The 24,397-nt window shown below is 53.0% G+C and overlaps 9 protein-coding genes across 9 annotated transcripts; 5 read left to right on the top strand and 4 right to left on the bottom strand.

Moving 5' to 3' along the window:
* Positions 1 to 382: 382 nt before the first annotated feature.
* Positions 383 to 880, top strand: KD926_004036 (uncharacterized protein; the record flags this gene model as incomplete). Its single annotated transcript, XM_053095667.1, has 1 exon — positions 383 to 880. One exon carries the CDS (start codon positions 383 to 385, stop codon positions 878 to 880), a length of 498 nt encoding a protein of 165 aa, XP_052961179.1.
* Positions 881 to 1,085: 205 nt separating this feature from the next.
* On the bottom strand, positions 1,086 to 1,959 carry KD926_004035 (uncharacterized protein; the record flags this gene model as incomplete). The annotated part of the gene is made up of 2 exons (XM_053095589.1): positions 1,086 to 1,754; positions 1,921 to 1,959. The coding sequence occupies 2 exons, from the start codon at positions 1,957 to 1,959 to the stop codon at positions 1,086 to 1,088; spliced, it is 708 nt and encodes a 235-aa protein (XP_052961178.1).
* Positions 1,960 to 2,390: 431 nt separating this feature from the next.
* Positions 2,391 to 5,528, top strand: KD926_004034 (sulfite reductase subunit alpha; the record flags this gene model as incomplete). The annotated part of the gene is made up of 1 exon (XM_053095480.1): positions 2,391 to 5,528. One exon carries the CDS (start codon positions 2,391 to 2,393, stop codon positions 5,526 to 5,528), a length of 3,138 nt encoding a protein of 1,045 aa, XP_052961177.1.
* Positions 5,529 to 5,963: 435 nt separating this feature from the next.
* KD926_004033 (tRNA methyltransferase TRM7) lies at positions 5,964 to 7,253 on the bottom strand (the record flags this gene model as incomplete). The annotated part of the gene is made up of 1 exon (XM_053095369.1): positions 5,964 to 7,253. One exon carries the CDS (start codon positions 7,251 to 7,253, stop codon positions 5,964 to 5,966), a length of 1,290 nt encoding a protein of 429 aa, XP_052961176.1.
* A 237-nt stretch (positions 7,254 to 7,490) lies between these two features.
* On the top strand, positions 7,491 to 9,909 carry mak5 (ATP-dependent RNA helicase MAK5; the record flags this gene model as incomplete). The annotated part of the gene is made up of 3 exons (XM_053095261.1): positions 7,491 to 7,742; positions 7,792 to 8,994; positions 9,055 to 9,909. The coding sequence occupies 3 exons, from the start codon at positions 7,491 to 7,493 to the stop codon at positions 9,907 to 9,909; spliced, it is 2,310 nt and encodes a 769-aa protein (XP_052961175.1).
* A 493-nt stretch (positions 9,910 to 10,402) lies between these two features.
* Positions 10,403 to 11,167, bottom strand: KD926_004031 (IBR domain protein; the record flags this gene model as incomplete). Its single annotated transcript, XM_053095150.1, has 1 exon — positions 10,403 to 11,167. One exon carries the CDS (start codon positions 11,165 to 11,167, stop codon positions 10,403 to 10,405), a length of 765 nt encoding a protein of 254 aa, XP_052961174.1.
* Positions 11,168 to 12,445: 1,278 nt separating this feature from the next.
* On the top strand, positions 12,446 to 13,225 carry KD926_004030 (PaaI family thioesterase; the record flags this gene model as incomplete). Its single annotated transcript, XM_053095041.1, has 1 exon — positions 12,446 to 13,225. One exon carries the CDS (start codon positions 12,446 to 12,448, stop codon positions 13,223 to 13,225), a length of 780 nt encoding a protein of 259 aa, XP_052961173.1.
* Positions 13,226 to 13,865: 640 nt separating this feature from the next.
* KD926_004029 (HECT-type E3 ubiquitin transferase UFD4) lies at positions 13,866 to 19,770 on the bottom strand (the record flags this gene model as incomplete). Its single annotated transcript, XM_053094931.1, has 7 exons — positions 13,866 to 14,062; positions 14,148 to 14,297; positions 14,355 to 16,814; positions 16,887 to 18,510; positions 18,574 to 19,214; positions 19,326 to 19,420; positions 19,484 to 19,770. 7 exons carry the CDS (start codon positions 19,768 to 19,770, stop codon positions 13,866 to 13,868), a joined length of 5,454 nt encoding a protein of 1,817 aa, XP_052961172.1.
* Positions 19,771 to 22,452: 2,682 nt separating this feature from the next.
* On the top strand, positions 22,453 to 23,447 carry KD926_004028 (nicotinamide/nicotinic acid mononucleotide adenylyltransferase; the record flags this gene model as incomplete). Its single annotated transcript, XM_053094822.1, has 3 exons — positions 22,453 to 22,760; positions 22,833 to 23,106; positions 23,175 to 23,447. The coding sequence occupies 3 exons, from the start codon at positions 22,453 to 22,455 to the stop codon at positions 23,445 to 23,447; spliced, it is 855 nt and encodes a 284-aa protein (XP_052961171.1).
* Between the last annotated feature and the right edge of the window lie 950 nt (positions 23,448 to 24,397).

Below are 24,397 nucleotides of genomic sequence, written 5' to 3'. Positions count from 1 at the left end.
CAGCGGGATGGCGAAATGCTTGGCATATTGCAACCTCAGGCATTCAAGCTCCTACAATACGTCAAGAAATGACGTCAACATGACCTTTCAATAACCAGGAATTCGCCCTCAAGCAACGACAGATTTATTCTGTCTCCTTTTCTTCGTTCTCTTTCTTTTAATAATTCAATTCTTCTATAAATTTTCAATCTTTCGAGAATAAGGTATTGTAAACCAGGCTCTTAAACTCACGGAATCGGCCCAATGCTTACCGCGCTACAGACTTGATACGAAGCATATACATGCAGATATAAAGTCAATCGACCATACGACTCGACACTGAATCCAATTACCAACCTTTTCCAAAACACAGCATAAAAAGCCTCTCAACGACATCATCACCATGTGGAAAGAACTCACCACCCTGCCTCGACTGGGCCAATCCGCCCTCCGAAACGCCTCCAGAGTCCAAATCCAAACCCGGACTACAGCGCCACGAACTCTCCCTGCCATCGCGCACGGCAGAAGCTTCCATGCATTCTCGGCCCTGCGGACCACGAAGGAGCAGAAGGGCGAAGAGGATCGAACGCACGATCGCCACGTGCTGGATCCGCAGCGCTCGGAAGTCACCAAATCCGGTACAGATAACGAGGTCGCCGCGCACCCTGCCGCGTATGACCCGCATCGGACGTCGCCTGAAAGCGAGATCGCGGCCACCGAGGAGGAGTCTCAGTACGAAGGAAAAGTGAGCAATCCGCTGGATATGAGTCCCGCGAATAAGGAAACGAGTAAGGCGCGGCCGCCGAAGGAAGGAGGCGCCGTTCGGAATGCTGAGAAAGAGAAGCCGAGCTCGAGAGGGTCGGCTCGGAAGCATGGCGAGGTGAAGGTGGGAAAGCAATAGATTGGTTATGCTCTCCCTTGTTAAAAGTAGGATGGCCAACTAGATTTACATGTCTTGATACATATAATTAATCTCGGCGTGCGGTGTGGAAATTTAGGTAATGAAACATTTCCCGAACAGTTGCAATTTAAGTCATGTACAGTTAGACGTCCTATCCATCAAGTACTGGTACCCATTATTAAGCCTTTTGTGTTCATGGTCAACTTTAGTTCGTGGACTCCTTTGCGAGCCGTAGAATGTCGCTGCCGCTCAACTCCCAGACCTTTTCACTACCAGTGGGAACATCACCTTCCAACGCCTTCAGACCGGCACTCACCGCAGCTCTGGCAATGTCATCCGCTTCCTGAGCCCAACCGTTCTTGAGACTAGAGTGCACTTTGCCCGCAAAAGAGGCAACGTAACGGATCGCAGCTTCTAAGGGACGACTCTCTTCTCTCGTGCCGGCAATCAGGCCCGGGCGCAGGATGACCGTCTTGTCAAAGCCCATCTCCTTGATGTCTTCTTCGATTTCACCTTTCATGCGGGTGTACGGGATGGAGGAGGCCTTGCTAGCACCACTCGACGAGATCAGGACGTAGACCTTGGTTCCTGCGTCGCGTGCTGCCCGTGCCATCTCAATGTTCAAGCCATGTTCAATCTTATACTGGTTTTCAAACCCACCCGCCGCGCCACGAGTGGTTGCGAAGGAAGAAATGAAGATTGAGGGTGTGGGAGTGAGCGAGGACAGCTGGCTAGCCCAACGCGATGTATCATCGTTGACAAATGTCGTCAGCTTCGCTTGCGCGGCGGAAGCAGCCTGGGGAGTCCGACGCGAGATGGTGTCCACTCGAGCGACGGCAGGGTTTGCAAGAAGACTAGTGAGGATATGGCTCCCCTTCAGTTCATGACAGGTTCAGTTGAAGTGGCAAGTCAGCTGTAATGCACTTCATTCCCGATGGTTGATTAATAGGCCCGCAGACAAGGGTTGAAGAGAATAACAACAACATAACCTGGCGTGACCTCCTTCACCAGAGGGGAAACATCATGACGGAGGTGCTTACCACCATGCCAGTGCCTCCAATCAATGCAACGCTCGCCATGATTGATCCAAAGTTGGTGATGGTATAACAAGTTAACAACAAGCCTGTGCAGAGGAAGTCTCTAGAAGATGCAGGAGCCACGGAAGGGCCGCGGATGACGTGAATGCATCCGGTGGAACACTAACCCTGAACGGGACACAGTGCTGCCTCAGGTGTGCATCTGCATGTGATGCTGACTGAGGCGGGGAATCTCCGAGAGCGGAGGAACTGCCACTGTTCACCGCCGACCAGAATGAAAAACTCGTCCGATAAGAAATTGCGTGATCGGCGCTAACCCGGATGTGGCAAACGGCATTTCTATACATTCTCTGGGAAATGGCGGCGGACTCTCCACCCCCATTGCATCCCCCTCAACTGCTTATATTTCCTCGTCTCCCTACTCGAGGTTCCTTTCACTCGACTCGTGCCGTTTGACAGGAAATTTCTCCAGTATGGGTGCTCAATCCCCTGCCTTGTCGGCTCTCAGTGGCCCGACCTATGTCACGGCGCAAACCCTCATTCAGCAAGTGGCATACGTCCTGAGTGACAAGATCTTCTCCTATTCTCCAGAGTCCTTTGACTTGGACACGGCTCTCCGGGAATGGGCTTCGAAGCAGGAGACCAACGCCAATGGCGAATCGCCTGAGCTCAAGACCATGGAGACTCGCCAAGGTGCCGGTAACATCGCCCTGGGCTATCTCTTCTCCCAAGACTTCGATCTGAAGAAGCGCCACGTCCCCCAGGGTATCGTCGCCTCCTCCGCCACCCTCCATTACATGCGATCTGCTTTGGAGCAGCTTTCCCTTCTTTACTCCGTCGCCAGCCCCGTCGCTGCTCATGTCGCTGCCGTCGATTACGCCGGGGAGGAGGGCCTCGTTTCGGACTATGCCTCCGCCCTCTCCATCGCCGAAGAATTGGGACTGGGACTCGTCTCGAGTGCCTCGGTCCACGAATCGCAGCACATGGCCCTGTTGACCACTCTTCTCGCAACTGTTTTGCCTTCCGTTCACATCTTCGATGGCGTTCGCGTTGGCCGTGAGAACACCCGCGTTATCGACGTATTGGACCAGGCTGGCCTTGCTCGCACCTACGAGACCGTCCGCAAGACACTGGAGGACTCCCGCAGCCGTCACCTCGACAACGAAGGAAAGCTGTTGGAGCTGGTTCAGTCCCTGAACGGCGAGCTGGGCACCGACTACGGCCTCTTTGAATACCATGGTCATGCCGAGCCCGTGTCTGTTCTCGTTGCTTTTGGCACCGTCGAGGCCTCCCTGACTGCCCAGGTCGCCCGCTCTTTGGCTAAGGATGGTGTCCCTGTGGGTGTCATCAATGTCCGCGTGTATCGCCCCTTCGTCGAGGAAGAATTCCTCCGGGTGCTTCCCCAGTCGGTCAAGACCGTCGGCGTTCTGGGCCAGGTTGTAAATGAGCAAGCCGTCCAAGAGCAGGGTGTGCGTTCTGCCCTTTATGAAGATGTCCTTGCGGCCTTGACTTTCGCCAGTGGTCGTGAGCACATTCCCGCCTGCGTGGATGTTAAATATGCCCGCTCGCAGCGCTGGGACCTGATCAACATTGCCGCCGCCTTCCAGCTCGTCTTTGAGAAGCCCATTGTCCAGAACGACGGCCAGTCTGCCCCTCTTCAGCTGCTCGACCCTGCTACCGTGCAAGAATACTCCTTCTGGGATGTTGATATTTCTGTCTGCGACAGCGCCACCGCCGCCCTCTCCCAGGCCCTCGCTGCCGATTCCTCTAGCAACGTTACCACGAGCAAGGCTCACGACAACCTTGTCCAGGGAGGAGCCATCCGCATTGACATCCGTAAGAGCTCTAAGATTGTGGACGCTCCTTACTCCGTCACTGCTGCCGATACTGCTTACGTTGGAGACATCAAGCTGCTTGGAGAGATTGATATCCCCGCATCTGTCAAGCAGGGAGGCAACCTTATTGTCAATGCCCCTGGCGTCAAGGATGATGAACTCGAGAAGAAGCTGCCCGTTGCATTCAGGCTCGCGGTTGCGCAGCGTGGAATCAACGTTTACGTCGTCGATCCATCGGTTGCCAACGACTCTTCTCTGGAGCCTACCGTCCTCCAGACTGCTTTCTTGCGGGTTGCTTTGCCTTCGCAGGAAGGTGTCGGTATCCAGAAGCTGGCTTCCGTTACCGGCAATGCTGAATCCTTGCAGACTGTGAGCAACGACCTCAGCAAGATTCTCCGTCAAATTGAGATTCCCGAGGCCTGGAAGACTCCCGAGGAGGGCTCTGAGATCGCTCAACTGCCCAAGGACATCTCCCTTAACAGCTTCGCTTCCTTCGATAAGGACGACACCGAGGCTCCTGGCTACCTCAAGAACTGGAAGACCGCCGCTAAGGGCCTGGCCTTCAAGGAGGCGTATGGAACCAAGAATGCCCTTCGCCCCGAGACGGCCACGAAGACTTTCACTGTTCACGTCAAGGAGAACAGGCGCTTGACCCCTGTCACCTATGACCGGAACATCTTCCACATCGAGTTCGATCTGGGTGACTCTGGTCTCAAGTACGACATCGGTGAGGCGCTGGGTGTGCACGCTGAGAACGACCCCGCAGACGTCCTGGACTTCATCCAGTTTTACGGCCTGAACACCGAAGACGTTGTTGAGGTTCCTAGTCGCGAAGACGTCGATGTGCTGGAGAACCGTACCGTCTACCAGGCTCTCGTCCAGAACCTTGATGTCTATGGTCGTCCGCCCAAGCGCTTCTACGAAGCTCTCGCCGAATATGCCACCGACGAGAGTGAGAAGAAGGCCCTTCTCAACTTGGCCGCACCCGAGGGCGCTGCCGAGTTCAAGCGTCGTGCTGAGGAAGACACGGTCACTTTCGTCGATATTCTGCGCGAGTACCCATCGGCTCACCCCGAGTTCCACGACCTGGCTCGCATCATCGGGCCTCTCAAGCGTCGTGAGTACTCCATCGCCTCCTGCCAGAAGGTGACTCCCACCTCGGTGGCTCTCATGATCGTGGCCGTCAACTGGACCGACCCGACTGGCCGGGACCGCTTCGGTCTTGCCACCCGGTACCTGAGCGCACTTCAGCCGGGCGCCCCCATCACCGTCAGCGTCAAGTCCAGCGTGATGAAGCTGCCGCCCAAGTCCACCCAGCCTCTGATCATGGCCGGTCTGGGAACTGGTCTGGCGCCCTTCCGTGCCTTCGTGCAGCACCGTGCGCTCGAGAAGGCCCAGGGCAAGGAGATCGGTGCGGTGCTCTTGTACATGGGCTCCCGTCACCAGCGCGAGGAGTACTGCTATGGTGAGGAGTGGGAAGCCTACCAGGAGGCCGGTGTCATCACTCTCCTGGGTCGCGCCTTCTCCCGTGACCAGCCCGAGAAGATTTACATCCAGGACCGCATGCGCCAGTCTCTGCCCGAGATCATCCAGGCGTACATCCGTGAAGAAGGTGCTTTCTACCTTTGCGGTCCCACCTGGCCCGTCCCCGACGTCACTGCGGTCTTGGAAGAGGCCATCGCCACCGAGGCCAAGAGCAACGGCAAGAAGGTCGAGGCGCGCAAGGAGATCGAGAAGCTGAAGGACGAGGAGAGATACGTTCTGGAGGTGTACTAGAATCACGACGGACATGACATTTTGAAAGGAAAAACTAGAAGCAGAAGTCGTTGGTAATTTCGTCGGTCGACAGGTCAACGTTTCTCCACATTCGTTTATGTGCATGATGTGGACGACTTCCCAAGTTTAGCGCCTTGTTTCTTTTGCATATAGACTTATGTTGTTACCTCATCTTGAATTCCATGTACAGGTTTCATTCGATTTTTTTTGGCTATTCCAGTAAAAAAGATTCTCTATTTTAAGAATTCTATGGGTATCTGTGATATATACTTATTTTAAAATCTTTGTGTTCTTTCCTCAATCCCTTCTTCGCAAGTGTAGAAAGCTTTCATCTTCGACCACCCAAAATTGCAAACAAATCAACTCAAGCAAATTCATGATCGTGACAACTGTACGTTTAAATACTTTTGGTTAGTAGTTGGACGCTGACCCTCCTCATGCTCGTCCCATCGCCCCCAATCTCGTTTTGCCATATGCGCCGCCCTTCTCCTTTCTCAATTCCAGAGCGCGCCGATAGGGTGGTGCAGTAGGTGGTTGGACAGGCTCCAGACTAACGTGGTCTGGAGGTAGAGTGTAGGAAGCGTCGGAGTCCCAGGAAGACAGATCACCACAGGCAATGAACGACGGGATCCATCGGTTTTCGACGGCGAATTTCTCGGCGACGGGCTTGTGTGCCAGGGGCTCTGGCGTACCCGAGGCATGGGAGTCGGAGTGAAGCAGGCGGGTTTGGATTGATTGGTTCGAATCGATCGATACTGTCTCTTTCGGCGTGAGATTGATGCCGTTCGGTGCCGACGGAGTGTCCTCGTCCATCATCTCCTGGCCTAGGTTGCCATCGGCAGACGTGGGACGAGGAGCTGCAGCGCCGCCAAACACCGGGTTTTTCAATGCTTCCATTCCGACCAAGCCATCGTGAATGGCTGGGGGGATGAATCCTTCACAGACCACGAATGCCTCCAGACTGCTTGCTCGACTGCTTCTCGGTTTCGCAACGCTGACCTTCTCGAAGACCGTGCGCAATTGTGCGTAAATCAAATCGACGTCGCGACCACGGAAGATCTTTGCGACAAACTTGCCTCCCGGCCGGAGGACACCCAGGGCCAGGTTCAGCGCCGAGTAGAGCAATTGAGACTGAATATAGATATCCAAATCGTGCAGACCAGTGACATCCGGAGCACCGTCAGAAATGACCAAGTCGACGGGATGCGGGGGTCGCAGAGCAGAGGGCGAAGCGGCGGTGGAATCGTAGGCGTCGGGATCGAGGGCTCGGAGAAGAAGAGGGATGGTAGAAGGATGGGTGATGTCTGCCTTGAGGGTGGTGATGCCTTCCAGCGGAGCCATGGGCTGCAAGTCGATCGAAACAATCTTCACATTCGCCCTGGGCTTCAACTCCGCGTCGCCATTATCATCGACCTCCTCGTCCTGTCCCGCACCCTCCGTGTTGTGCGCCTTCACCAGCGCCTCCCTTTCCTTGCGCTTCTTCTCCACCCACGACCGTCGACCAAAACTTTCTCCCTTAATGAGCACCCGACTAAGGACTTGACTCCAACTGCCCGGGGCGGCACAGAGATCGACAACCCGGGTCACTTTCTCGGGGTTTTCGTGCTCGAATAGATCGAATTGTTCGTCGATCTGGATCAACTTGAAGGCAGAACGCGCTCGCCAATTCTGCTCCTTCGCCAGGCGGTAGTAAGCATCGCGCTTATCCTTGGAAGACCGGCCCATGGTTGCGGGGGCAGTGCGACGTCGAGATCGGAGTCAATGGGAGGGGAGGAGGGGGGCCGAGTTTGAGAGGGAGAAATGAATTTCTCCTCCGTGGGGCAGCGATAAGATTGGGGAAAGGCGGTGGGCGCTTTTCTGCCGTTTTTTTTTTTTTTTCTTTTTCTCTTTTCCCCGAAAATATCGCTCCCTCGTCCTTCGTCAAGTCCGTCTGTGCCAATTCAACAGGATTACACCGTCAGGATGGGCCAGAAGCGGAATCGTGACCCGAAGAACTCGGGATTTCAGTCTAAAAAGCGAAAAGGGAATGCCGGCGCGGTCAAAGCCGTCGAGGAAGATGACGGCTGGGATGGCGTGGTTGGAATAGACGACCTCAACTGGACAGAAGTTGCCCTCCCTGACCGGCTCGAGGATGCGACCGGATTCTTTGGCTTGGAGGAAATCGACGGTGTGGATATCATCAAGCCGGAGGGGAAAGGACACGTCCAATTCAGGGTATACATCCAATGCGCCTCGATAAAGAACTACATGCTGACTTGAGCAGGCCGTCGCAGGGAAGCCGAAGAAATCGATTTTGAAGAACAAGACGCTAGAAGAGACCAAGGAATATGACGATGAGTGGTCTGGCTGCAGTGACGGCGAAACCCCGGCGCAGCAAGAACCTTCCGCGGAGGAGCCCGAAGAAAAGAAGACGGAGGAGCCCGAGGAAACCGACAAGAAAGTAAAGACGAAGGAAAAGAAAGACGCCAAAAAGAAGGAGAAGAATGCCGCGAAGAAAGAGCAAAAATCGAAGGCTACGAATGAGCAGGACAAGCAAATCAAATCTGGATTGTCTTTCACAGCCCTGCAGGATGAAGAAGAGGATGACGGCGTTGATGTCTCTGCGTGGGAGTCGCTGGGCTTGTCTCCCGAAACTCTGGCTGGTATCTCGAAGATGAAATTCACCACACCGACGTCGGTCCAAACGACCTGTATACCCCAAATCTTGGAAGGCCACGACGTTGTCGGAAAAGCGTCGACGGGTTCCGGAAAGACCCTGGCTTTTGGCATTCCCATCATCGAGTATTATCTGGAACAGAAGAAGAAGGATACCGAGACGGGATCAGAGAAAAAAGAATCGGCCCCAATAGCGCTCGTGTTGTCTCCCACCCGAGAATTGGCGCATCAGTTGGTTAAGCACATTGGGGAGCTGATATCTCAGGCCCCTGGTGTGAATGCTAGGATTGCACTGTTGACCGGCGGTCTGTCGGTGCAAAAGCAACAGAGACACTTGGCCGGAGCGGACATTGTTATTGGTACTCCGGGACGAGTGTGGGAGGTACTGAGCTCAGGACAGGGTCTGATCCGTAAAATGAAGGGAATTAAGTTCCTGGTTATCGACGAGGCCGATCGACTTCTGAGCGAAGGTCACTTCAAAGAGGCACACGAAATTCTAGGCGCTTTGGATCGTGTCGAGGATGGCAACGCATCTGACGAAGAGAACAATGTATCTCAAGAGATTGACCCCAAGTCGCAAAGACAGACTCTCGTCTTCTCTGCTACCTTCCATCGTGATCTCCAGCAGAAGCTGGCAGGCAAGGGACGGTGGACTGGAGGAGACCTTATGAACAAACAAGAGTCCATGGAATACCTTTTGCAAAAGCTGAACTTCAGAGAGGAGAAGCCAAAATTCCTTGATGTGAACCCGATCTCGCAAATGGCAGAAGGACTGAAAGAAGGCATTGTCGAATGCGCTGCCATGGAAAAGGTATGTTACAATCCTATGTTTCTCATCTACGGCCCGACCCCCTGCTTATAACTTAAATAGGACCTCTTCCTCTACACACTCCTTCTCTACCATCCTAAGCACCGCACTTTAGTCTTCACAAACTCCATCTCAGCAGTTCGTCGCCTAACCCAGCTGCTCCAAGCACTGCAGCTTCCCGCCCTCGCTCTACACTCGTCCATGGCACAGAAGGCCCGTCTCCGGTCGGTTGAACGGTTCTCCTCGCCGACTGCTGACCCGAGTACCATCCTTGTCGCCACCGACGTTGCAGCACGTGGTCTCGACATCAAGGGCATCGATTTCGTTGTTCATTATCATGTTCCTCGCGCCGCCGATACGTATGTCCATCGATCAGGTCGTACTGCCCGTGCCGGAGCATCAGGAAAGAGTGTGATTATCTGTGCTCCGGAGGAAATGGTCGGTGTTGTGCGTCTTGCTGCTAAGGTGCACGCCAGCATGGCCAACGGCAAGCGACTTCCTCTGGAGTCCCTCGAGCTTGACCGCCGCGTCGTCTCTCGCGTGAAGCCGCGAGTGACGCTCGCTAGCCGTATTATTGATGCAAACATTGCCAAGGAGAAGGTTTCGGCCGAGGATAACTGGCTGAAAAAAGCCGCCGAGGACCTTGGTGTCGAGTACGACAGTGAAGAATTCGAGAACGCCGAAGGACGTGGTCGGGGTCGTGGTCGGGGCCGCCAGGAGCGAGAGCGGAAGGTTGGCTCTACAAGCAAAGCCGAACTCGCGGGAATGCGCGCCGAGTTGAAACAGCTCCTTTCCCAGAGAGTCAACGTGGGCGTGAGCGAGCGATACCTGACGGCCGGACGAGTTGATATCGAGGCGTTGCTGCGCGGCGAAGGGAACAACTCGTTCCTGGGCCAGGTTGATCCATTGGATTTCTAATTGTGATGTACGTGTATAGAACGAGGTGCCAAATTAAGATACCATATCCCGATTTCATGAAAATCGATCTGCACATTTTTCTACCCCCCGAGTTCCGCTGCCATACTGGTGGTCAATCAATTCAGATTATTATGGGACGAAGAAAACATCATCATTCCTTCAAGCATTCATCAGCAGTTGAACGCCTGTTCCTGATCGACAGGATCCAGCGCTGCAGCACAGATATTCCTTCTTGATCTTCTCCAACTAGAGCTGAAAAGCACCATCACCGTGGTGAATACTATAAGATCTCCACCTCCATTCCGTCACGTACTGAAGTGGCATATAGTATTGATGTATATGCTCACCATTCCCGATGATACCATGTGAGCCGATCAAATATTCTAGAAAGCAGATTACAGGAACACGGACTTAAAGACTTCCGACCGAAAGACTTGCCGCATTTAAAACAAAAGCCATATCCACATCGACACCTAGTCCTCTCCCGCAACAATCAGTGACAGTCGACTTTTAATTCACACGCAAATGAATGGTCTCTAACGTACGTCATATCAGAGCAACCGCCAGATCTCTCAATCATGTGTCCACAACTCTGACACCGCCGCCACCCCTTCTTGCGAGCCAATTTGCGAAGCAGCCCATCCGGATGGCATTTTCCCCGGTGCGCTAGCCTCTTGCACGTGGTACATGTCTTGGTCTTGCATTTGGTGCACTGTCGCGTCTTATCCTTTCGGAACTGGGGCGGCACGTACAACCCGCAGTCTTCCCCGGCGCAGCAGGTGCGTTTGCGATCCGCGTCCTCGGCGTTCTTCTGCACGGCCTGCTGGCTCAGAATGGATCCGATGTACGAATGCACATGGGGCACAGGGATCAAGATCTCGCAGCAGTGCGGCGGCCAGGACGCCCCGGCCTTTAGCCCGTCCTCGAAGATCTGGGTGATGCATGTCCGACAGTATCGGTGGGAACAAGGCACCGTTACGATATCCGCGTCTGGGACTGTCTCCGTACAGGCGATGCACTCGGCCCCCAACTCGGGACCTGGACGTTGGACGGCGAAGTCCTTTTTCTGTAGGTTAACGGTAGTTAGACGCTTGGTATTGCTTTCGTCCTCGGGATCAGAGTATGATCGGTCGATGTTCTCGTGCGCGTTCTGTTGGGGGTTCCGGTCGAATTTGAGCTTGTTGTGCGACTCATCGAAGGTTTTCTCACTCGCCTCGGACGTGAAAGCGGGGGTGGTACTCATGCCGACGTTGTCCATCTTGAGCACTGCTCGCTGGTGTGGTAGTATCTTACCTTATTCTTAGGACTAGGATGAATATCTGCAGGAGACATAGAAAGAGGGGTAATGCGGAGACTGAATCCGATGCTCTCTTTCTGATGCTCCTACCGCGGCACCGTGAATTCAGGCTGACAGCTCTGGGGAGGACAACTCTCCTAGGAGTGAGACATGCAAACGACTGTTGCCGGGGCTTCCCCTCTTTCGGCTATTTATAAGCGAGTATGGCTCTTGTGTAGGTCTTGATAATCGAAGAGATCTTTATGTATGCAGTAGGGTGCAACGGCATAGATGTTGAGAGGTTGCTCAACCACCTCCACGGGACCTTCCATTATCTTAGTGGAGGCCTCCGGTAGGTAAGACTCGCAGGGATCTGCACCGATATCGGGATCCCACGATCCTACTCTAGGGAATACACACACGTTTCACATTGTCAAAAATAAACCATCTGAACTTTGAGTTCTAACCCCAGGGGGACGTTATACCATGATGCTCAGAATGGCGCATACTTCACTCTCGCCGGAGAAAGACGTCCGACTCCGAAGCCTGGACCCACTCTTCCCGTTGGACCCATTTATCTCTCGGCAAGCCGATCCCGAGAGATCTTTAGGCCTGATCTTTCAGGGTTCAGTCAGGGCTCAGTCGACGCGGTGGTTTCCTGTCATGGTCTATATTGCTGTCTACTGTAATCATCCTCATATCTCATTCGGCACTGGGACGTAGATTGCTGTGCCTAGTCAGTATGCGATACTTTTATGAAACAGGTTTCATCTCCATAACTCGAAGTCAAATCCCGGTTCAATGTACCTCGGGCACATGAATCCGATATCAAGTACTAAGAATAACTCAAGACCTCTGATTTAGCTCATAGCGACCCTTCTTATGTCATCAGACAACCCAAACACCACAGGTACTGCCTAGACAGGCGAGAATGCTTAAGGAAATGACGGCATTCCCACGTGGATAGCGTGCTCCACTTGGTGATTTCCCGGTTGGGAACTTTTAGTCGGGCGGGCCCCGTTTTCGCTTTCTTTTTTTTTTTCTTTGCGCTTTCGATTCTGGTTCTTTTCTTCGCCTGCAGGTGACTTGCATGCTGCTTGTATATATAGTTTAACGTCCGGCATTGGTGCGTTAATTGCTCTATTTCTCCATGTTATGCGTTCTGCATATCTATACCCTTCCAACGGTGCTAATACTCAGACCTACTATAGGTCCAGATCCCAGAGCCTTAAAAAGAAACGCTGCAGAAGAAAAAGCAAAATGTCCTATTTCGTGAGAACTCTCGCGCGCTGTCTGCGCAACTCCGCGCGTTTCGCCATCCCATCATCACCATCCTCGTCCTCATCCTCCTCCTTCTCTACCTCTTCAATCCGCCTCGCTGCCATTCCAGACACGCACCATGCGCCTCCCTCACCACACCCCCAACACCCTCACTCCACCGCTACTCCCTCTCACCCCACAAACCCGACTCTCGAATCGCAAACCGACGACCTCATCGCCCGCCTCCCCCTCGTCCAATCCCTGCGCTCCAACCCATCATACAAGGAATCGCGCCCCCACCGAACCATGAACCCCTCGCTCCAGCCGACGCACTTCGTCGCCGGCTCCCTCTCCGGCCCGGAAATGGTTACCGTGCCGCCGTTCATGTGGATGGCGACAGAGAAGCACGCCTCCAACAAGACCCTCACCAGCCGCGTCGTGTCGGTCTTCCATGTCGGCGCACAGCTTTGCGGTCACCCGGGATTCGTGCACGGCGGGCTCCTGAGCGTGATGTTCGACGAGGCGTTTGCGCGGTGCGTGTCGGCGTGCTTTCCGAGCGGGCTGGGCATGACGGCGAATTTGAATGTCGATTTCCGCAAGCCCGCGGTGCCAGATCGTGTGTATGTGTTGCGCGCGGAGACGGGGACTGTTGAGGGCAGGAAGGCCTGGGTGAAGGGCACGTTGTGTTCGATGCCTGGGCAGGGGGAGGATGGGGAGCCGGTGTTGGTGGCCGAGGCGAAGGCGTTGTTTGTGGAGCCGAAGTTTGCAGAGGTGAGTTAGCGGAGTTCTTTTGTCCCATTTTTGTTCTTCCGTCTTTTTTTGATCTTGTGCTAACTTGGTCCAATCCGATATAGTCCATGGTGCCGTTGTACCGCGGTTGATCGATACTGAAGGTCTCTGGTCAGCATGATTGATTGACAAAATTGGATATAGACATAGATATACATACTTACATAGACATATAATACCTTAAACGAATAGACAAATAGACAACTACACTACGAGCTAACACCAGTCCATATCGAGCAATTGCATTTTCTATCTAGTAGTAGACAAGATTGAAGAAACCCCCTCGAACTCCTTCCCAACCCGAGAAATCGGACAAGAACAAAGTGATAAGAACAAAAAAAAAGAAAATTTCAAAGAAACCCGAACGCAGAAGGCCGGCCGACAAGAAGTCACAGATTCACTCATACTGTCATTAAAATTTCTCCCATTGCCATGCTATAGAAAGGGTATGTTGCTAAAGCTTTTGTACCGGTTGCACCAAAATATGTGCTTTTTGTTTTTTATATTTTCCTCATGTTTTCGAGCTGGTGGGTTTTCGTCTTTCTCTTCTGCGTCTTCCACGCCAGCCAACCAATAAACAACAGCACCGCCGATCTTGTTGTCGAACAAGCGGGTCGGGGTAGCTGATTGATCAAGACAGGTGGAAGGCCCCTTGGCCTTCCTTGATGGCAACGGTTAATCGGTCTCGGAGAACGTCCAGGCTGCTATAGTCGGGCAATTTGAGGTAATTTACACAGGTCATAACGCTGGGAAGGTAATCATCCGGAGTATAAGGCGGTTCGCTTGGGCGACAAACGACAGTGAAGATAGGCGTCAGACTTTTAAAGCCTGTGGAAAGAAAAAAAAAAAAAAAGCAGGGTTAGCAACTTGGTTCGCTCGCTGCAAGACGAGGAGACAGTCGGGGGTTCCTTACCTCCAATAGGAAGTTTTGGGCTACCAGTCACGAACTGGAGGAAATCTCGTCGCTGTTGCGCGCTCAATTCGCTCATGGTTTGCAACAGATTGCGAACGCTTCGGCTATCCATGTTAAAGCCGTGGTCTGCTTTAATGGAGTCCATAAGAGCTAGAAGCGAGAAGGTTAGTATTGAATCCGTAAATCAGCAGAATTCAAGCAACTTACTCTCGATCGTCCAGTCTTCTTCTGCTCGTCCAAACAGCATAACTAGCTCGCTTGGCGTAAAAGTTCGCAGGGCCGCATACGGGAAGACCTGTGAGAACCCGGTTCGGAATGCGTCGACTTGACGTTGCACACCACTGCCGAGGGTCATGTCAACGACCCGATCGACATACAGGTCCACATTCTCAATGGTCACAGGGATGTTAGATCCACTGGTAATGAGGTCAATGGCCGGGTACCCGGGCAGTGTAAAGTCAAGACCTAGATCATCGACCTGGACGCCGTCCAACTCGACCTGCTGCAAAGCTTGCTTCCTCTGCGCGTCTAAGTAGGCTTTGTTGTCGATGATCGCCTTCTTTGCGTTGGCAAAGCGTTTCAAAAGGAGCAACGAGTTCGCCAGGTCATGGTCGACCGCCTTGACCGTGCCCAGTGACGGGGCAACCGAGGACGAGAGATCGGCGATGCGGAAGAAGGCCGGGTTGAAGGAGATATCGATGATGCGCGAGTCAAGCATCGACCGGGCAACGAACTTTCCGAGAACCTTGAACAGCTGCAATTGCTTCTTGCCCGATTCAGAGGCCGCTTGCTCTTCGCTCATCGGAGACGGGAACAGTCCCCGCTGACCAAAGGCATACTCTTCGCTGTTGTTGCAGTCGTTCTCTCTCCAAATCTTGAGTTTCTTTTTAGAAAATTCCTTCGAGACAGTGGAGTAGAATTCCAAAGTTGGGCCGAGTCCCGTGCCCACTTCCTCGAAATATTCAACTTCCAGAATGCTAGGCGAGGAGCCATACAGTTCCATGACCTTCATAGCAGACTCCAGAATACGACTTCTCGAGATGCGAACCTTCTGGCGCTGAAGGCGGCCTAGGAAAGGCCGATCGTCACGCCGGTGATCATTCCGGCTGTCATCCCCGCTCTGAGAGTTGTGCCACCTCATCATTGCCCGTGAATAGCCGAATGCCGTCGACTGAAGGAACAAATGGCGGGTTTCAAATGGGAACAAGAAGGGGAACAGTCGGGCAAGGTCTTCGCTCCAGCTTGGAAGACAGCTACTAGCCACGATCAACGGCTCTTCCATTTGTCGATTGAGCTTGGCAGTAAGTTTGGTGTTGATAAACTGGGCGAGAGACTCGGGTTTGAGGGCCATCAGCTCCTTCGTCTCGGCCAGTATATCATCAAGGGTGGCATTCATTTCGTGGAGAACACGGAGCAGCCGCAGAATCGACGCAGTGGTGGAGTCCTGGTTCAGAGATGATGGCATCTCAGCGACACCCAATTCCGCATTAGGCTTGGATGATCCAGATACAAGAGAAGTCGGCTCAGGAGGCGGCGGTCCTGGAACTCGTCTGAACTTAACGGTATGCACGGCGGACCAAACATTCCTCGTTGCAGGATCCGAAAGTTGACGATTGTGATGCACAGCACGGTAGATAGTCGTCTCGCTTGAAACAGGCTTGTCGTCCACGTTGAACTCAATATGCCAATCAGAAGGGATGGAAGCCATAGCAGCAGCGTAGGAAGAGAACGGGCGACCGGCCAGAGCAAGAGAGCTGTTTCTCATGGGGTTCGAAGCCGGAGCGGGAGTAGCAGAGGAAGAAGATTTAGACGCTGGGGTGGACTGAGAGGGAGTCGCCACGCGAGTACCATCTTCCTTTCGTGCCGTAACCTTGCCGGAGGAGGCAACTTCCATGTTGACTGCCGTAGGATCCGGTGCATTGTCATCCGAAAGATCATCCTCAAGGTCGTCGACAATGGCATTCAGCTCCTCATCGTCCCCGCCATCATCCTCTTCGTCCTCTTCGTCGCTCAGTTGTCGCTCATCCGCACATTCCAAATGCTCGCCATCGTGTTCATCTCCTTCCGCTCCTTGCTGGTGCCGAGCAGAACGCCTCGACCTTGACCCACGACCCTCAGTGGATGATTCTTTGGCAGTGGGGCGCGACTCCTCAGGGCCCGATGGTTGGTGTGTGCCGGTAAATGCACGGGGCAAGGGGGGGGCATCGCCTCCCGCAGCCTCGAGACCACCAGCGAGCTGCTCCCGAAGTCGCGCTGCGTTGGCAATTTGGGAAAGAATGGTATCCCGACTGCGAGGTGGTTTTGGCCGGTCGGACAAACTGATTCGTGGATGGAGAAAATCGTCCAGAGCCTTGAATGTTGCAATTGCGTGAATGGAGACCATGATATTTCGGTAAGACCGAGGAATATTGGAATCTTCATCGGCCACCAATTTCAATCTGAGTTGCTTGCCCAGCATGTAGGCGGCATTGCTGCGCGTGTTTTCTAGCGAGTTATGACTGACGGTTATCACTTCAAAGTGCTCAGTCCGGCTGAGCAGGTCTTGGAGTTTGTGAATGAGCACACTGAACGGTGTAGTTGCCGTACTCTGGCTTTGCGCCTTCTCGGAAATGGTGGTACCCATGAACGCCTGCAAAAATGCAGCTCGAGCTTCACGCATTGTGGGAGCTATGTGCCACGATTAGCCTATCAAATTGCCAACGACACGAAAAATATCAAGGGAGAGGGGATTTCACTTACCCTGAAAATCAGCAAATACATCCAAAAGAATATTAATAATACCCGAGTTCAGCAACTCCGAGCTAGTGATGCTCTCAAGAGCATCGCCGTCAAAATAAGACGCCAATTTCTTGAACAGTGCGAGGCCATCTGCATCGGCGCCACCAAGATAGCAGGCTTCAATATCCGCTGCAAGCGTCTGCAACTCAGTCAAGGTTTCAAGGGCTTTGTCGCGCATATCCTTGCCCGGGCTAGCTTCATGCAGTTCGACAAATGCACGAGCGTCACGAACAACAAGATCCTTCATAACATTGTCAATTCTCGTAGAAAGTACCCGTCCCGAAAAGGACGAGCTCTCCGACTCCGACATATCGTCATGATCATCGTCATCTTGCTCGTCGTAGTCATCGTCATGGCCTTCATCGTCATCATCTGAGGCACGTTCATCGTCTGAACTAGCATCCCGATCGACCCGCTTGGATTCTTCACGTGAGTCGCCGGGCATGTCTGCATTTCCAGCGGCAGGTGACTTCCGGGGGGACTTTTCTTCCTTGTCCGTAGATAGAGGCCCTTCGGCGAGCTTGAATATCTCGGAAATAACACCCTCACGATGGAATTGGTGCTGGTATACATGTTCTAGGCGCTGGAAGAGAAGCTCTGCACATCGGAGAGCAGAAGATACGAGCGAAGGGTGATCCTTTTGAGAGAGAATGGACGCTAGGAACGAGGCATAAGGTACCGTCTGCAGAGCCTCTTCGATCAAAGGGGCATCCAAGTTATGCAGCATCTTAAGCTGAGCGATCAGGACCTTCTGCCGCACCTCTAGGTTGACAGTACTGGAGTAGGCATCGGTCAATGTGGGCAGCAAGATCATAGCGAAACGCTTGAGTTCGGTCTTGCAGTCCATCAACAGGGAACGTCTCTTCTCGGCAGATTCTCTGGCCTTGGGGGATTTCAGTGCCAAAGTGGGGTCTACATCGAGAGGAGAGCCCGTCCACCCATCTGCTTGTGAAACCTGTCGGCCAGGAACGCCGGGTAACAGCTCGCAAATGACATTCAGGGTTTCAAAGACCTGTTCTTTTGGACGATGAATCAAGGCTTGCATAACAAGGACACTGTCCATTTTGACCGCTGTGTCCTCAAGGTTTTCCGGCGGCGAGACGCCGGTCAGAATTTGATAAAGCGTGTCAACAACGTCCATCTTGAGCAGCTTCACGGAGAGCCTGGGGCTTGCTTTAGACGTAATTGCCAGAACCCGAAGGAATTGGGTGTGAATGTGGGGGCCAATAAGATTCGTGGTTCCCGGCAGAAGCAAACGAAGCACAGCCTTCAACATTTCTGGTTCGATCAGTTCCTCCAGTTTCTCCGGCTTGTGTTTGAAACTCTCGACGATTCTGGAAACACACAAGCAGCCCTGCTCAACTACCTTGGGGTCGTTGCTGGAAAGAACGTTTAAGAGTGTGGGCATCACGTCTCGAACAACTGGAAAAGAGTCATGGGGCAGGTTGCGGCAGCAATTCGCGGCAGTGGTCACGGCGGTACGCTGCGTACTGGTCGGGAAAAAGTCAAGGTACGTTAAGCATGCTGTCAGGCCGCCTTCTCGCACTATGGATGCTGGGAAGTCCACGGAAATTTTCGCTAGAGTCTAGGAGACAGTAAGTACGTTGCTTTCATTGAGATGAAAGATAATGAGAAGAGGGAAACGAACGCTAAGGGCCTGTTCGGCCAGGTCAATAAATTGAATGTCGAGTAACTTCTGGCACAGGATCGGAACGGCGCCGCCGTAAACAACGTTGGCCACCGATCCCCGCAAAGCCTCCATCAAGTTGGCCAGACAGCGGCAGGCAAGCAGCATAATTTCGGGGTTCTCCTCGCCAAACTCACTAGGCTGCATCAGAGAGACCAGCTCCTTTACGTACGGATCTGGGGAGAATTGGCCGGAGAGATTGTCTTCATTTGACACGAGCAGAAGGTCCGATAGTTCCTGTAGGGCGATCAGTTGGATCGACGGGTCCTCCTTCATTCTCAGGTTGGTCAAAATCTCTCGCAGGCGAGAGGACATTCCCGACATCATGCCGCTCAAGGCCCGGAGAGTACTTTGAAGCCCCAGGGGGCTGCGGGATCCGAACAAGCTGTTGTGGAACAGATCCCCGTCATCGTCGTCGATGCCCGACTGGTTGGTTCCATCGTTGCTGTCGCTTGGGGGGGACGAGTCGCGGTCATCACTGCGTTCCTGTGCATCCAAGTCCTCCTCCGCATCCGCATCTTTCATGATAACATCCGGATTGGTCTTTGGTTGGTGCTTCTTCTGTCGACGGGGCGAAGAAGACTGGGTAGCCGAGAGTCGATCTAGTTTTGCAAACCAACCGTTAATTTCACCGATTTAGAGCCCGCCAATTTTCCAGAGTAACGGTATCATATCCACCCCTTCCCCGGAAAGAAAGGTCTTCGCTCTCTTACCTTGTGACGGTTTCCCATTCCGGCTAGACTTTCGTCGAGATGTCGGAGGCGAGGTTTGATTTCTAGATGACTCCTCCGTAGGGCGTGAGGACGGACTACACAAGAGGGTTAGTAGGTAGGCCTCGAATGCCAGGTACCAGGATTCCAATCGAACTCACCCGGGTTGGGACATAGTTGGGCGGGTTCGGGTACCACGACGGGGAGCTGCGGAGCCTGCCGCCGCTTGGGGAGAAGCTGCACGCCTCTGTCTCTTGGTCTTTCGGGGTGGAGACGAGTTGTTCGGTTGTCCCGAGGCGTCCGCAGGCCGATCGCTGCGTGCGGGAGCTCTACGCTTCCGAGAGGGAGCCGGGCCAGCGGCAGGGATCGCAGGCGAGGGGGCGGAGTTGGTGGGCGGAGGGGTGTCTGCGGCTAGTCTCGCGGCGGAGCGGGTGATTCTGGAGGACATGAGAAGTTGAGTATGTCTGAGCGATTCCGGAGAGATGTTGCAAGGCGAGGGGCGAACGTGAGGGCCACACAGAAAAGCACGAGGAGCAACAGTGAGGGGGAGGAGACAAGATCGGTGAGGTCAAAAAAGTAGTATTTAACCGACACCGACACAGAACTCAAACGAACTCGGGGTGTGATGGGGAATGGGCGAATGGCACAGCGGGCTAGGCGGGTCCCCAGGAGACAAGCAATGCGGGGCCAGCAGGGTGAGGGGAGTGAAGCAACGGGTTTCAGGCCAGGCGACAAGAGGGCGAGAGATACTCAGCGAGTAAAGGGAAAGGAGTCTGCTATATACCTGGCGGCGGTGGCGGAAATTCCAGCGGAAGAGTCCTCTAGAGGGTCCTGGCGGTGAAAGCTGGGCCTTTGCCTGGCCATATGTTGATCGCTAACGAGAGCTAAATGGAGAGGGTTCGCTCATCAGTCGACACCGTTCAGCCCGCCATCCGTTTACTCGATGAGAAACCGGGAAAAGGCGAAACAGGATTCGTGGATGAGTTGGGGGGGGAGGGGAAAGATAAACGGAAGCCGTTCGGGGGAGCGAACGAGGAATGGAAGCCGAAGACTAAAAAGTAGCCCGGGCAAAGAAAGACGAGAGGGAAATAGTAACAGACTACACAAAGAGATAGTAATTTAGGGATCGAATACAAAGCTGATGATAAAATGCAAGTAGTCGTGTTCGTCGTAGTTTGGATGGAATGGTTGATGATGGCTTGACAAGGAGAGGGTGGGAGGGGAAAAGGAAGAGGAAGAGGGAGAGATGAGGATGATGGATGGAGTTGGGGGGAAGCCGAGTTGACGTGGTGAGCAAGCGGTCGTGACGCCGGCCTGAGGACGCCAGTCCGGAGAGCGTCAGGCGCGGAAGCGCAACTTTCCCTCCTCCTCCTCCTCCTCCTCCTCCTTCTCCTTCTCCTTCCTCCCGGCACTTTCCTCTTCTTGTCGGTCCTTTACCTTCAACCTTTCACTAGGTATGGCTCACCAGTCCTACGGATTACTTTCATCGGATTTCTGATTTCAGAGCCCCCTCGATATGGCTCTCGACATACAAACGGGCCAGTCATCGGTCGATTAGTAACGAGCCTCGCTGTCTCGTTGTGTGACTTGGGCTTGATCCTTCAATTCAGTCGGGAACATGCATGAGCCCTGACCCAAAAGTAGGAGACAACAGCGATCGGTTCAGATCTGCGGAGGATAGACTGGTGGAAGTCGACTGCACCGACGGAGAAAGACACAGGTACATACATACATACTTCGGTATGAGACCTTGTCCCCATCCCGTTGTCCATCATTGCTTTCAGCAATTGTAACGGTGTATCGGAACGTAGGAGATTGCAAATTATTGGTCTCCATTATCATTAAGATTAATTGGAAGACGATTGGCCCAGTTCGGCCGTCATCACCCATGCCTTTCCCAGCTCTGCCAATCGCACACGGTGAATATATATGTACATCGTTTGAGATCAGCGGTTTGGCAACAAACGAAAACCGTCACCATCTCTCCAGCCACACCTCGTTCAAGGGAACCTAAAGAATGTGAAATAAATGCCAAAACTCTACCACTTAGTGCTCAGACCCCTTCGATTCCGTGGTCTCATAAATAACACACCGTGTATATGCACCGGTACTACTTGACTGATGGACTAGTCTGAATCCAGTACGTCTGTCAGAGGAACTTTTCAGGTCTGCTGGCTTCCCCTGTCGCAGAAGCCCGAGGATGGAATTGACTACTATTTCGCCGGCAATTTCGCCATCTGCGCGGGGTTGGATCTCCCTTATCACCGGCCAGAGTGTGAGATGTAACCCGAGTCGGAGAACCTCAATGATGACCGTCAAGACCGATAATCCGATGTCAATCTGATGATGGCGAGGACCGGCAGTCAAACACGGGTTGCCGGAAATTGATACTGAGATTAACAGAGACCCAAATACACCCAGCCCCTGAATAACTACTGTGCAGAGCGGTTGGCGAAAAACGGCAGGGAAAGTTGAAGCGGCATTAATTTGCCGGCTAACTCGAGCGTTCCGAAGCGTTCCTACCCTACCAGGGGCAATTACTCCATATTATCGGGGTTGTCTCCGAACTAACGGACAGCCGGGGTAAATTAACACATACCGCTGCGTTACCGTCGCATAAGGTCTATTTAGGGATCCGGTGCGATCCTAGCTGCAGGGCCATTTGTTCCAGGGGAATTCTTCGTAGTTCTGGGTAGTACCACCAGGGTTCTCTTAGTATTATTGGGTAGTATATACGGAGTAGTTACGGTATGTTTATGGCAGAGAAGACCGAATCAGGCAAATTAATCCGATGATGTGATCGATCTCCCGCAGGTCCTGTGATGGTCCCGTGACACACCGACGACCCGTCTGGGTGGCGTTACATAAGCATCTCAGAATTTTCCCCCGCCCGGAACGTCCAGATCGGGTAAGGCGCCATCCTTTCCCCCACACCTGACTAACCGCAGGCATCCAGTCCTCCCTCGACTTCCTCCTCTTGCCGACTGATCGCAACCAGCCTTTATATTCTCCCTTTCCTTCCCCCCCATCACGACGGATTCCCCTCCACCCAAACATTGGCATTCTTCCCCAGATTACTTCCACGATTCAACATCCCTCTTTTGCGAGGGACTCGCTCACTCTTGCAACCATGACCGACATCATGGCCGAACAGACCGAGGTCGCCCCTCAGGCCCCTCCTCATCTGCCCCCGGCTCCTGCCGATGACTACGCCTTCCCGGAGCTCCGACTGAAGCAGAAGATGGACGACCCGGAGAAGACCCCTCTGCTGCTGGTGGCCTGCGGCTCCTTTTCTCCCATCACTTATCTTCATCTGCGCATGTTCGAGATGGCGGCCGATTACGTCAAGTTTAGCTCGGAATTCGAAATCGTCGGCGGATACCTCTCTCCGGTGTCGGATGCGTACCGCAAGGCCGGATTGGCGAGCTCAGAACATCGGTACGGAATTGCTTCGCGTGGCCAGAGTTGAGATCCCGGAGTTAGCTGACCGAACGTCGTTCCCCTCTATAGAGTAGCAATGTGCCAGCTAGCCGTGGACCAGACCTCCGATTGGTTAATGGTTGATACCTGGGAACCGATGCAGAAGAAATATCAGCCCACTGCTGTGGTGCTGGACCACTTTGACCACGAGATTAACACAGTGCGGCAAGGAGTGGAGGTTGGAAATGGCTCTCGCAAGCCGGTGCGCATTGCCCTGCTGGCCGGGGCGGATTTGATCCATACCATGTCTACCCCCGGCGTGTGGAGTCAAGAGGATTTGGATCACATTCTCGGCAAATACGGTGTATGTGTGCCTGGCCTGACAGTATCCCAATCTTATGGTCGAGTCCTCGACTGACATTCTCTCTCTAGTCTTTCATCGTCGAGCGCAGCGGAACGGACATCGACGAAGCCCTTGCAGCATTGCAACCCTGGAAGAAGAACATCTATGTCATCCAGCAACTCATTCAGAATGACGTCAGCAGCACCAAGATCCGTCTTTTCTTGAAGCGTGAGATGAGCGTTCGCTATCTGATCCCGGTGCCCGTTATCCACTACATCGAGAGAAACGGTCTCTATGTCGATGACGGCGCAACGGCAGGTTCCACAACCGACAAAGGCAAGGAACGACAGGAATCAGGCTGAGACCGTTAACTTTTCCGCAATTTTTTGACTTCAAAAGTTTTCTGACGGAGCAGTCCTGAGACCCATTGCCCTGAAACAGATTAGCCATGGCAGATGAAAGACCTTGAATGTTCATTTCACCATCGCGGGCACTGTCTCCGATCTGAGTGCGGCTCGTTCTTTTTGGCCGGACATTACCCACCTAGTGTTCATATACACCACTTTTGCGAACGCAAATCCGCTCTCACTCGCTATATTCTCTTTTCCCAGCACACAGAGGAATTATAAGGTAAAGCAACACGCGCCATGCTTCTGGAAAAACACGAAAGCCTGCGGGGACAATGAATCTACACACTGAGTGGTAGAAAATCGACATGGTGTTGCACCGATAGAGATGAGGTCTCCTTTCTGTGTCTCGGGTGGTTGTCTTTGACCGCTGCTTTCTGTCCTCATGAGTTTCTTGCTTGTGCCATGTTTTCCATTTTCTATATTTTGGCGCAGCCATTTTGCTGCTTCTTGACCTGTTACGAGTAATGTTGAAGATACCATAGAGCACGTTGCTTGTTCCGTTGCGTTGTCTTTCAAAAGACGAGTTGCTTTTATACCCCTAACAATAATTTTTGTATCCATAGTCTAGATAGATGCGTTTGCTTCAATGCTATTTCAGTTAATCCAATGAATGAAAATTAAAAACTGGTAATCAGCATGTCTTTGTAGACACCGATACCAAACCATAGATATAGTGTATTGTAATCTAACCGCAAGTCAAGGCTATGAATCCAAAGCCAAAAGTAAATCTAATATATTGACATGTATAGTGAAGTTGTAGAGTATTGTGTATGTGATTGTATATCCAAAAAAGAAAAGAAAAAGCCGAAAACGGACATTACAGTCATAGCAATCGTTGATATTGATGGACTCGCGCATGGTTGTTGAACAGAAAGAGATCGGTATAAGTGGACTAGATATAG

The sequence above is a fragment of the Aspergillus affinis genome, assembly GCF_023601865.1.
Source record: "Aspergillus affinis strain CMG 70 chromosome Unknown NODE_1_length_919884_cov_86_970707, whole genome shotgun sequence".
Taxonomy (NCBI): domain Eukaryota; kingdom Fungi; phylum Ascomycota; class Eurotiomycetes; order Eurotiales; family Aspergillaceae; genus Aspergillus; species Aspergillus affinis.
This window is presented reverse-complemented; position numbering and strand designations above follow the sequence as displayed.